Here is a 12,593-nt window from a genome sequence, read left to right on the forward strand (position 1 = left end):
CAGTCGCTGAGTTATGTCCGACGCTTTCCGTCTCCATGGATTGTAGCATGCCAGGCTTCCCTGTCCTCCACTATCTCCCAGAGTTTGCTCAAATTCATGTCCATTGTGTCACTGATGCCCATCTAACCGTCTCATCCTCTACTGTTCCCGTCTCCTTTTGCCTCCTTTTACAACAGTTTAGCAAGTCCCAAACACTTGCTGTTCCCTCACACTTGAAGAGCTCTAGAAAATCTGAGGTTCCTTGCAATAATTAGAAATATTCAAAAGTAAATCATTCCTTCGTTCCACCTTTTTTTTTTTTTTCCTAAAGTAAGTTGCCAAATTCCTTATTAAAATGGTCCTGATAAGCCAGTTTCTTTGCGCCCAAAATTTGTCTGGAACAACTTCGACAGTATTACCAGAAGGGGGCAGCAGCGTACAGCTCTCCAAGAAGCAAGGCTCTAAGTAGAAGTCAGAAAGCCCCAAGCTGTAGTAATAGTAAGTGCCCGAACCTTGAGGTAGCACCTTTCTGTTGTGCTGTTTCACCGATCTCAGATAAACGTCCCCAACCCTCTGTCTGCCTGATCATCACATTAACGTGCTATAAAATGTCCAGGGTACCAGAGAGGCAAAGAATATCATTGCAGAGCAATTTCAGCAATATCTGTTTACTCTTGGGTATGGAGAATCAGTTGTGTCTGGGATCAGTAATGGACTGGAGTAACATATGTAAATCTGGAAGGGGGGAAGCCTCTCTATTGGATGATAATACTCATTTTTCAGGAGTCAATCAAACTCAATTAGTGAATGCCCATCTCATCATAGATTTTGCTCATGGCAAGGGGAATATAATGAAGATGTATGATTCTCTAGGCATGCCTTGAAAGGACTTATAATCTGGTAGGCAGATATACCTGCTCAGCTACTTTGTAGGAGAAAGTAGTGCCAAATGCAAGGAAACTGCTTGCATAAATGCATATATTGATTATTTGCCAGGTGAATATCACACACAATGTAAAAAACCCTTCACCACTCAATTTATTCTTCGGCCACAATAAGACAGGTAAAATACAGACAAAGACTCTGAGCTACATGTATGAGAACTTAGGAGAGCTGGGATGAGGTCCCAGGCCTGTGTGACCCCTATGCAAAGCTTCCATTCTGAATCCTCCTTTTTAGAAGAAGATGCTTAATGCAAAGCATAATACATGTCCACTTAGGAACATACTCTTAGTGGCTTTATGTTTCCCTTGAAGCCCATCAAGACCCTGCAGTATAAGGAACAGATTCTGTAAACTATAAGCACAGTAAAGAAATCCAAGTCAGGCAGAAAGTTTTCATCGGAAACCAACAGAGGGCAGCAAGAGATAAACCAACCAATGAAACATTCTCCTGAGGACTCCTGTTATCTTACCGCTGGGACCTTCAGGCCAGGGACTGGTGGGAGATATACGCAGGGTTTGAGAGCTCTAATTTCTTACCATTTAAAAAAAGGACAAATCTGACCCATGGAGGAGATAAAAAAAATATCCCCTGCCGGGATCAAAGTTCACTTAGTAAATGTCTGTTTTAATAAAGAGAACTAAGAGATGAGGGATGTGGCACTCCTCCAAGACATTTGACATCCGTGGATGGCAAATATGCCCCTGAGCTTTTAGCCTGAAGCCTGAAGGACGCTTGCTCTTCCCTGGGCTCCTTGCAGACAGGCTGGATGTAGAAATGCTCAGTATCCATGCTGGGTCTGGATGCACTGTGGCGACAGGATCCTGAAGGCCGGCCTGCAGCAGTGGAGCTTGCACCCAGCACTGACGTGGGCGGAGGCTGGTGAGGGACAGGGGCTGAGGGTGGCTCTCCTGTGACTGGCGCCTAGAGATCAAGCACTCATTGCTTCTGACAGCATGTCACTCCTGCACTTGTCTGAGATGAAGGGAAGACTTTTCAAAGCGACCAAAGGCACTCCTTCTGTGGGAAGGGCAAGGAAGAAATGAGAGTGGCTCAGTGCAGAGAATTGACCTGCAAAACGTAAAATACTAAAAGAAATGGAGGTGGGTGTAAATAAGAAACTAGTCCCTAACTTACGACTGAAAGACCTGTGTCGAGTCTGAGAGCATGACAGCCTCAGCCAGAGCCAGGGCCAAAGTCATAGTAGGTAAAAGCTATAAAATTGCTGCTATGCAACCAGTTTTGACCTCCCCAAATGTGAATTTCATGTAGCTTAGCCAATTAAAATATAGCAGTAATGATAATAGCTAACTTTTCTCAAGCACTTCCTAAGCATCAAGGAAAGATTTGAAATGCATTTCACATATGAACTCATTCAGTCTACATAATAAGCCAGCGACAAAGTAGTTTCTCAGATTATATCCATCTACAGGTGAGGTATCAGGACCAGAGAAGTCTCTTAACTTGCTCCAAGTCACACAGCCAGGATATGGAAAAATGCAATCTGAGCCCAGCTCTGGAGTGCAGGGCCTCAGGGGAAAGGACAGGCTTGAAAGGGGAAGGTTTATTCAAGGAAGACAGGCCCTAGGGAATCAACCTCACACGTCTCTGCTTCTCCCTTTCAGGTGAGTCAGTACACGTTTGCCATGTGCAGTTACCGGGAGAAAAAAGCCGAGCCTCAGGAACTTCTCCAACTGGATGGCTACACCGTGGATTACACGGACCCCCAACCAGGTACCTGCCCACCTGCTAGGCCATGAACCCACAAAACTCTCTCCCTTCCCTCCATGTTGGACACTAACTGAGCCAAGTTACTAGGGCGCCACAGCCACAGTTCACCATCCCCTGGAGGTTCTGTCCTGAATGAAGAAGTGCCAATTCCAGTCCGGGGCTTTGTTTTGACTCAGGGGATCTTCATAAAACCAAAATGAAAATGTAGTACGTTTTTCTTTGATGTAGCTGTGCCCACCTCAAATTTTAATTCCACCCTAGAATGTTCAATAGAAATCCTGAAAAAGAAGTCCTACATGTGCTCCTATGACTAGTGTGTGTGTGTGTGTCTGTGTCTGATTCACCAGTCGTGTGTGCTTGGCAGGCATCGTGTCTCTGTCCAGGTAAGCCTGCCCTATAGGTCCACATTTGCTAAGTACAAGTCATAGTTATCTGATAGTACTTGAAAAGAAAGTCTTCTCTAAACCTTTTTTTTTTCCTCCTAAAAAGACACCAGTCCGCAGCGTAGACATCCAAACTCCTCAGCCTTATGTAACTAAGAGAACCACACAAATGGTAGTATTTCTCAGAAGTTCTATATTGCATAAGTTCCACATCCTGCCCTCTCACACCTCTCTCGAAACCCATGTTATCTTTTTCCCAGAAAGAAAAAAAAAATGAATAGAAATCTGCCTCAAGGAACCTTCAAAATGGGGGGGGGGGGGTGCGAAATCATTTCAGCATATTAATGAGCAACAGGCACCAACAGCCCTCTCCCAGAGAAGTTTATTTTTATGCCAAATCTGCACAAGGAAAGCATTTCCAACCATACTGCATTATTTGGCCCAAAACCTTTTTTTCTACTCCCATATTGCTCTTCCACATGCAACAAAATACACATAAAGGAAAAACAGAGTCTGAAAGAAGATGGGGCGTTAACCTGAAAAGGTGTAACTGGGAAGACCTCTGGCCCAGTTCACTTGGGAAAATTATCATCTCAGTGGGCATCAGAATTGCCACTCCCGAGTGCTTTGGGCCAGACCTGCCCCCTCAGAGCTCCATAGATAATTCGCGTCCTGCCAGAGCACGATACAGAGCTGACCACGTAAGATGTGTCAGGCCTTTAAAGGCTCGTCCTGGAAATCCCTCCTCATGAACAGGACCTCGGAGTCTGAGCCAGTTTCACGCAACAGCTTGAGCAAAGGATGTGGCCCCTGTATTAAGAAACGAACCCTCGTGGCATTCTGCAGTGGTTTCTTCTGAAATCACGGCATGCCCTTCAGAGAAATAGCCCTTCTTTCCCAAGACCTCCACTTTAAAGTGGGAAACTCAGGGACCAATATGAGAAGGAAAAGCAGCACTGTCTTGTGACACTACCTCCTTTTAAGCCAGTTCCCTTTTCCTTTCCTCTACATGATAGCATTTGGATTTCACTGCAGTCCACCAAGTACATAGGACCAGAATTATCATCTCATTTTGTAAAGCTGGAGGCAGCGCTGGGACTTGAGGTCTAACGCGTCTCACCCTTTGGCACCTGCAGTAAAACATAGCTGTGTGTGCAGATATAGTGAAGCTCGAGTTGTTATCTTCTCGTACGGACGCAGGCGGACCTCTCTACAGCAGGGAGATGGCCCTTCCATCTACATGCAAAAGGAGCTGTGCACGTACATTATAAAAGCTCCTCTTCTTTTTCCTCACATTGATCCCCTGGGATATAATTTATAAATTCCTTTACCAAGGATGTAAATGGAAACCAAAGTGATTATGTTCTTGAGAATAATAAGCAGAGTCTTCTCTGCCTTTCTGTGTGCCAAGTCCTAGTTATTTTCAAAGCAACGTTTGATTGAAAATGGAGATTCAGATACTCCCAATTGTCATGGGAAAAACCTAACCTAGAATTTTTTAAAGAGTGATTGTGAAAAATAATAGTTCCTGAACCCTAGACCTAACCAAGAACCAGAATCCTCCTGTTCATATAAGCACTCTGGGGACTTCCCTGGTGTCCAGTAGTTAAGACTTCGCCTTTCAGTGCATATTTGATCCCTGGTCAGGGAGCTAAGGTGCCATATGCCTTCCTCCCCCCGAGAAAAAAAGAACATCAGAAGCGATGTTGTAACAAATTCAACAAAGATTTTAAAAATGGCCCACATCAGTCACTTACTAAATAATAAATAAATAAGCACTCTAGGAGATTCTTTTGGACAGTAAAGTTTGCCAGCTGAAGATCAGGGTAATTAATACACAATTTGGCCAGTGTCCTCAGAGATTTGAGAAGGCTTCCCCTACTGCTGCCTGAAAGGTGAGTGTGCACGTGAAGCAGGACCTCTGGGTCCATCTGTCCTTCTCCTCCTCTTGGCTTTATTCTGGTTGTCAGTGGAACCAACTGGTAGAGATGGGGCAGATAGCCTCATAGCATAGACATCCTTGCCTTTGTACCAGCCTGGGATGCAGCAGTCACCCAGATACAAGCTTTGGCTCTAAATCAACTATTCCAGTATAGGGTCTTTGAAAGGTTTGTTTGGGGAATTGGTAAATAACTGTAAGTAGTTTTTACATTTAGGCTCTTCATTTTAATCTAAAGATGAAACTTCTTCCCTTTATCTTTCCCTGGGTATGGTTCAAAGAGTATGCAACAATCTCTCAGTTCCTATCAGATTAAATAAGGAAGTCTTCAAATAAAAGGATATTCATTTGGAATAATTCGGTGGCACAATTTCAATGACTAAATTAAATCTTCAACAACTTTACCACCCTAAATAGACTATGTCCATGTGTGTGGTTGAAACAGCTATCCCCGGCCAGGGAACAGGCCAGCATTCCTTGCCTGGGCTGCCTCCATCTATTCCCAGACATGTCCTCTTGTTCCTGAAGGTCAGTCCCTTTGGGGTGTTCCATGGAGAGCCCAGACATTATCATACGTTGCATTTTGCAGATTCTGTCCCCAGGACCTGCTGCCTTGCTTAAGAATGCTGCCTGGGAGCACACGGTGGTGTTCGTGTCGTCTTCTCTTCTTTGGTTTTCTTTGAGCTGGTTGCTTGCTTTCTCCTCATCCTCATTGCTGTGTCCTTGGTCTCCCAGGCTTTCTGGAAGAGCTCTGTTGCTCTTCACTGCTGTCACTGTCGTTGCTTCTCCTGCTTCACAGGTTTCTCTTGGCCTCATCCCCCCTGGTTAGGCTCCACTGTGTTGTCAGTAACTCATCCTCTGAGAGCAGTTGCTGCACGCCAGGTGTGCTGACCGGGTCCTGCAGTGGTCCGGGACTGTGCTTGTAATCGTCAGCTCTGGAGTCAGACAGCTGGGGTCAGAAGCCCAGCTCCGATCCTCACAGCTCCACTTTGTGTTCATGGGATAGTTAGCTCCTCCTCTCTGACCCAGTTTCCACGTTTATACAATAAGGACACTAATGTACATTCTCTACAGGCTTCCCGGATGCTGCAGTGGTAAGAATCTGCCTGCCGCTGTGGGAGGTGAAGGAGATGTGGGTTCGATCCCTGGGTCGGGAAGATCCCCTGGAGCAGGAAATGGCAACCCACTCCAGTATTCTTGCCTGGGAAATTCCATGGGCAGAGAAGCCTGGCGGGCTATACTCCATGGGGTCGCAAAGAGTCAGATACGACTGAGCGACTGAGTACATGGACACATGTACACACTTCATAAGGCCGTTGGGAGGAGTCCATAAAGATCTCAACACTTCCTAGCATCTTTGCACCTTTACCTCTCTCCTTCCTGAGTCAGCGCCATGAAATGACTTTCTGACAGTAGCTCCAAGAACGCAATGTCCCTATTCTGAGCTTCAGGCCCTGGCAGATGCGAGGTGGTGGGGCAGGGGAAAGGTCCCGTCCAGTGGTGGCTGGCCTGGAGTTCCCCTGCACTATCACAGTACTGTATCCCAGGGGTTACCGTGAGACTAGACTGAAGAAGCTCTACTGAACCCATTCTTTTCTTTTAGCTCCTTGGTACCCACTTTTCAGAGCTTAAAGCATTCCTCAAAGTTCTTCTTCCTCTCTCTCTCTCTCTGAAAAATTTTCCTTCTTACGGTTCTGTCTATCCATTTCATCAGGTTTTTCCAGCTTGCTCACTGTACACCATCCTATCCACATCACACATTTTAAAGCTCTTTTTAAGAAAAGAACCAAAATATTGCTTCATAATCACAGCCACAAAAAATATTTTATTGAAATTGCTATACCCCTCAACTCTTCATATAAAAAAGATGCTCTTTATTGTTCTATAATCCCTGGCAATTCTAAGTGCAAAATTATTAACACACACCCGTTCTTATGAAGTAGACATTTGAATTAATATTGTCGGCACAATAGATAAGTCTTAACATCACCAGCAATCTTTCGCAAGGCAAATGTCAAATGGGTTGGCAATTGGGCCCTGTTGGTTTCAGGATTCTAACTATTCCACTTACTCCCCTTTCACCTTTAAAGAGATAGTTGGAGGGTAGAGAAATGATGAGGAAACTGGTGAAGATGTGAAGCTTTGTTTATGGACAGAGAGTCCCAGTCACCCCAAAAATATGGGCTTTTGAAATATGTTGACAGACACAATGTAGCTCTGGTCTGAGCCCAGAGATAGGCTTCTTTTGCCCACTTCTCTCTAAATTTTAACTTGGAGAACTGCTTATGGGACAGAATGGGTCTGCAGAGCATTCATTCATCCAACTTGTATTTGTTGAGCACTCGCTGTCTGCCAGGCATAGTGCTGGGTACCAGGATGCAGCAATGAACAAAAGAGACAAAAACTCCATGCCTTTAGGAAGTAAATTTTATAAATTTTTTGAGGTGGTAAGAGCTTTGGAGCAAAAGAATGCAAGAGAAGAGAGGTGAGTAAGGAGAGGTAACAGTCAGGGAAGGCCTGAACAAGCATGTGATGTCTGAGCAAAGACATGAAAGAGGTGAGGCTGTGACTCATGAGAATAACTGGAGGAAGAGCCCTAGGCACAGGCAGTAGCTCTGTGCAAAGACCCTGAGGCAGAATGCACCTGGAGTGTTCAGGGAGCAGCAAGAGGCCAGCACGGCTGCGTGAACGGGGTGCATACTTGTGCACATGGTAAGAGAGGCAGGCGGAAGTAGTGGGGGGTCAGTTCACGTGGGGTCTGGCAGGCCTTGTCAGAACCTAGACTTCTCCTCTAAGTGAAATGCAGAGCTACTGGTAGGTTTTGAGCAGAGAGATGGCACAGCCTGACTCTTGTGCTAAACCAATTACCCTGGCTCCCATCTGGAGGGTCAAGAATAGAGAGTGCGGGTGGAGGCAGATGGATCAGTTAGGAGGCTACTAGAATAATCCAGGTGAGAGATGAATGTGGGTGAATTCAGAGTGGCAGCCCTGGAGAAGGAAGAAGAGGTCAAATTTTGTTGTGATGTCCTGAAAGTAGAGTCTTCAGAATTTCATTGGAATAGGCAGCAAGAGAAAAATCAGGAGTCCAAAAGGTCCCTGAGGTTGTGGACTTGAGAGGCGGGGTCAGGAGACATTTCTGTTGTCGTCATCTGGCTTGTTTTTAAAATAGAAAAGTAAAGGTATGTTTATAGATGAATAATTACCCTGCCATTAGGCAGTTCAGTTGACAACTCTGTCTCCAATAAAACAAAGGTGGCAGGAGACAAGAGCCAGGCTCAAAATGCCTCTTGGACATCATCGTATCAGACTTGCTATCCTATAGTTAGATAAAGAGATGCACCTCTTTTCTCCAGCCCAAGGAAAAGCATAGAGACCGCTGCTCAGAGCTTAGTCCTGCTGAAAACATTGCAGCTCAACTTACTAGTCTTTCTTCCCTTTTAACCCAGGTTTGGAGGGTGGCCGAGCCTTCTTCAATGCAGTCAAAGAAGGAGACACCGTGATATTTGCAAGTGATGATGAGCAAGATCGCATTCTCTGGGTCCAGGCCATGTATCGGGCCACAGGGCAGTCACACAAGCCTGTGCCCCCAACCCAAGTCCAGAAACTAAATGCCAAGGGAGGGAATGTGCCTCAGCTGGATGCCCCTATCTCCCAATTTTGTAAGTAAATATGCCATTTGTTAAAACTAGTTCTGTAGAGTAAAGTCAGTCTTCTAAGGTTGAATTAGAAAATCTAGTTGCTTTCATATTAAGGATGCTCAAAATCATGTTTGCCTAAAAAAAAAAAAAAGTTAATTCAAAGGGGGAGAGTTGGGACAAAAATGTTAGATAAAAGTAATTTTAAAGTGCAATACTTGACAATCCCCTCCTCCGGACTAAACAAAGAAAAATATGTTTCAGGTGAATTTTTCCCTCTGTTTTGATGAGAGTTTAGAATTCACAGCCAAACAGGTATTTGTTTGAGTCTTTCAAATATAGTAGGTTATGTATGTCCTTGCCTCATTTCTTCCTATCGAAAGTAACTTTAAAATAGAGCTTAATTTGGAATAAATTTTAATATGCAACTTAGAACCATTTAAAAATAAATGATGACATTATCACATGCAGTAGGGGAGGATGGGGGGACACAGGAACACACACAAGAAAATAACACAGTATCTAAAATCCCATTCTGAGCTAAAATACCAGAACCCAGAAATGAAACCATCTTCTTAAACAGTCCCAGTTCATATTCCAGTCTCTCCTCCCTATAGGTTTAGCATTAGTTTTAATTTCTTGCCCTTTCACCATGCCGTCTTGCTACCAAGATAGTTTTGATCTTGGGACAAGTTGGATGCACAGGGTAAGATGAAAGACAGCGTGCTCTTGCAGATATTTATTGAAACAAATAAAATGGAAACACTGGAAACATAAAGCACCAGATTCATTTCAGTTACAAGCATTCACCCTAAGTAAAGATGTCTGCCATACCCTGAATACAGGTCAATTAGGAATAGATAGGTACACGTCAGTTTTTAGCAATAATCATGGTGAGTCTTGTCTTTAGCATGGCACTTCCTCATTCAGTGTAGTTCACTGAGCAGTTGTCTAGGTGATGAGACATGTTGATGAGGAAGACATGGAGATACCTGTTTTTAGGATACCTCCAGCCCAGTGGGGAAGTCTAGACAGTAAACCAAGTAAAAAAAAAAAAAAAATAGTAAGATAGTTTCACACACTGAGAAACACCATAAAGAACGTCATGCATTGGTGAGAGAGTGGAGAGAGGAAATATAACACAGATGATCTGAGCTTAAGCCCAAATGATAGGAAGTTACCCCCATAGACATCTGTGGGAAAAGAATCGCAACAAAAGGGAAAGCAAGTGTGAAAATCCCTCATCGGAAACCTGACCTTGAACCCAGGGCTTTCATACAGTCTCCCCTCAGTTATTCTTAAAACATGGACCACATAATTCTGTCGCTATAGCAACTAAGTAGAGGTAATTCCCTCCTGATGAATTCCACTTCCATGTCTGTTTTTTATTTAACCAGACTGTGTTCTTAAATCTTGTTACACCTTTGCTGGTGGGGAAACATTCTTGTTGAATGACAGATACTACCCATCAGGTGCTGCCAGGGATTCTTGTCCTGTACTGATGGTTTTTTTAAAGGAAGATGCTTTCCCTATGGGACAGTGTAAATAATCACACAATCATGCTGGTTTCCACACAGAAAACCCTAAACAAATAAGAAGTCGAGGAAGGGCTCAGGGGAGGAGGGATAGCCCTTCTGATCATGACCTCCACCAAGTTTCCTACTCTTTTTTCCTGTAACATTTGTGACACTTAACTTTATCTGAGAGCAAAAAGAAAAGAAGCATCTCTTTGTAAATGGTTTAGTCATTAGTTGAAATAAAACATCCCCAATATTAACTTAATTATAAAAATTCCTCTGTAATAGAAGCCCTTCTTTCACCTGGCCTGACAGACTCCTTATAAATGAATCTTGAAACAACACATCATATCATATCCCTCTGAGATGGAATTATCTGTGTATGAGGAAACAAATGCTTAATTTATGATCACCATCTAAATCAACCTCATAAAACATGTATCACAGGTGATATTTGGAAAATCTTGGTTTTATTTCCAAATACTTTCCATTTCTTCTGAAGTCATTTCACCTTACATTCAGTGTCTCTGTTCTGTTGTCTCCCCAGATTAAGAACCTAGTACTTGGTTCGTGATCAGTCCACTTTTTTCTCTCTAGTATAGGAAAGAGAATGGAAATTCAGGGGTAAAATGAAATGGAGACCAGACACAGATTCTATAAAAGTGATGACTGAAAGAGGCTGTTGAAGGGGATGCATGCCTCTTTATGGAAATACACTAGGGCTCTTGATTTAGAGTTTCCTCTGTGGGTAGGATTCATTTAGCTATGAAATTAGAATCTGGTCAGTAGGCATCAGCTAGAAGATTTGTTTGCATACACGCAAGGTTGATGTACGTTACTATCCTAGTTGACAGAGGAAGCTTTTATTAAATAGAACATCCAAAGCAGAATTCTGAGAGTTAAAATTTGGGGATGCGGATAAGTAGTATCATCCCTCGAGAGCATGTGAGGCAGGCTGGGAGGTGAGTGAAAAGGTCAGGGATGTCATGCGCCAGGGATTTATCAGCACCTGCTGCCAGAGCCACTCCCTTCTCTATTACCTCCTCATCGCTGCCTGGCAACAGAAGGTCTCTAGAGAACATGAGGTGTACCCCCACACCAGGCTCTGTAAGAAGGAGGCCACTGCTTTCAGCCGTGCAGATTGTGCCCTTCAGGAGGCTCTTTTCCCCTAGATAAAAATGTGAACGGTGCCTCTCGAGTTGTGCAGTGCCCGCTTTGCACAACCGTATGCTTCTGACCCCACAGTCAATGACGCTCCTTACATGGATCTTCAACCCACTAGCGTTAAACCCAGTAATCCCGTGGTTACTCTACTACCCCTGAAAAAGAGCCTTAACTACTCCAGACTTTTGTCTATTGCTAGTGCAGGCACTTAATGAAAACTGTGGCCAGAGTACCAGAAAGTGAGGCTCTGTTCCCATACTTTAGAAACTAGCATCGTAATCTAGTCAGGATTTGACCCACCCAAACTTCTGTATCTGATCCCCAGTCACTTACAGTCAAGTATAAAACCCACAAAAAAGATCCAAACGGGATCCAAGAATTTTTCATTCTGTGGTGTCAGTGAGTAGTTGTGCGAAACAACCCAAAAATTGCCGAGAGTGGGGGATATATCATATTGAGTGGAATCTGCCGTAGAGTGAAGTTATGTAATGGTTATTGCAAAACTGAATTTAAACCTTTATATTCAAACCCTCACTATTAAACAGATTAGGTTTAGATTTATACTAACTAAGTCAGATTTAGTGTTTATTCATACTTAGAATCCTAACTAGCTCATCCAAATTTGCCGAAACTTGCCTTATCCTAACAATTAATGCCCTGTGTCCCAGAAACTGTTTAGTCCCGGGCAGACTGCGACAAATTGGTTACCTAGTGACTTAGCAGCAGCAGCAGCAGCAGTACTGCGAAGCAAGATGACAGAAAAATGGAAAACAATCACAACATAGTAAGAAATAGCAAGTGTTGACCCTTCACCGACATTTGCTTCTCAGTCTGTACCTCAGTTTATTTTGTCACATCACAAACATTGTCGGTCACAGACTCTAACAAAAGGAGTAAATACAATCAAGTATTGCATTTTAAAAAGATTTTGTTGACTTCTAAAAGGTAAGGATCATTGTTAAATACTTGATTCTGTGCACATCTCATTAAATCCCCAGTTTTGAATATTTACTCAAAGTAGCTGCCGTCCTTGCAAGTGAATGATGAAGAACTTTTTAATGAGTTAGCTTTGTAATCACTATGTTAGTATTTACATGGCAAAGGGAAGCTAACAGAAAAATGCAAGAGGTTTTTTGGATAGAGAAAAATAAACACTCCAGTCTTGTCACGTCGCTGTCTGCTCAAGGGAAATTTGAGAATGGAACATTTTACAGTTTGGGATACTTGACTGTAATCATGAGTTTATTTGGGTCTTTCTAAATTCAGTTTGACAGACTTCTGGGTGCAGACTATTTCTTTTGCA

General features: G+C 43.4%; 1 protein-coding gene across 17 annotated transcripts in view; it reads left to right on the top strand.

Annotated features, from left to right (window-relative positions):
• Window positions 1-12,593, top strand: part of CADPS (calcium dependent secretion activator) — a 479,809-nt gene that overhangs the window by 320,784 nt on the left and 146,432 nt on the right. For all 17 annotated transcript variants that reach the window (XM_070455753.1, XM_070455747.1, XM_070455750.1 and 14 more), the window contains exons 10-11: window positions 2,547-2,655; window positions 8,421-8,633. In XM_070455753.1, the coding sequence (XP_070311854.1) occupies window positions 2,547-2,655; window positions 8,421-8,633 (322 nt within the window). The remainder of the gene's footprint in view (window positions 1-2,546; window positions 2,656-8,420; window positions 8,634-12,593) is intronic.

Source organism: Odocoileus virginianus, chromosome 26 (assembly GCF_023699985.2).
Source record: "Odocoileus virginianus isolate 20LAN1187 ecotype Illinois chromosome 26, Ovbor_1.2, whole genome shotgun sequence".
Taxonomy (NCBI): domain Eukaryota; kingdom Metazoa; phylum Chordata; class Mammalia; order Artiodactyla; family Cervidae; genus Odocoileus; species Odocoileus virginianus.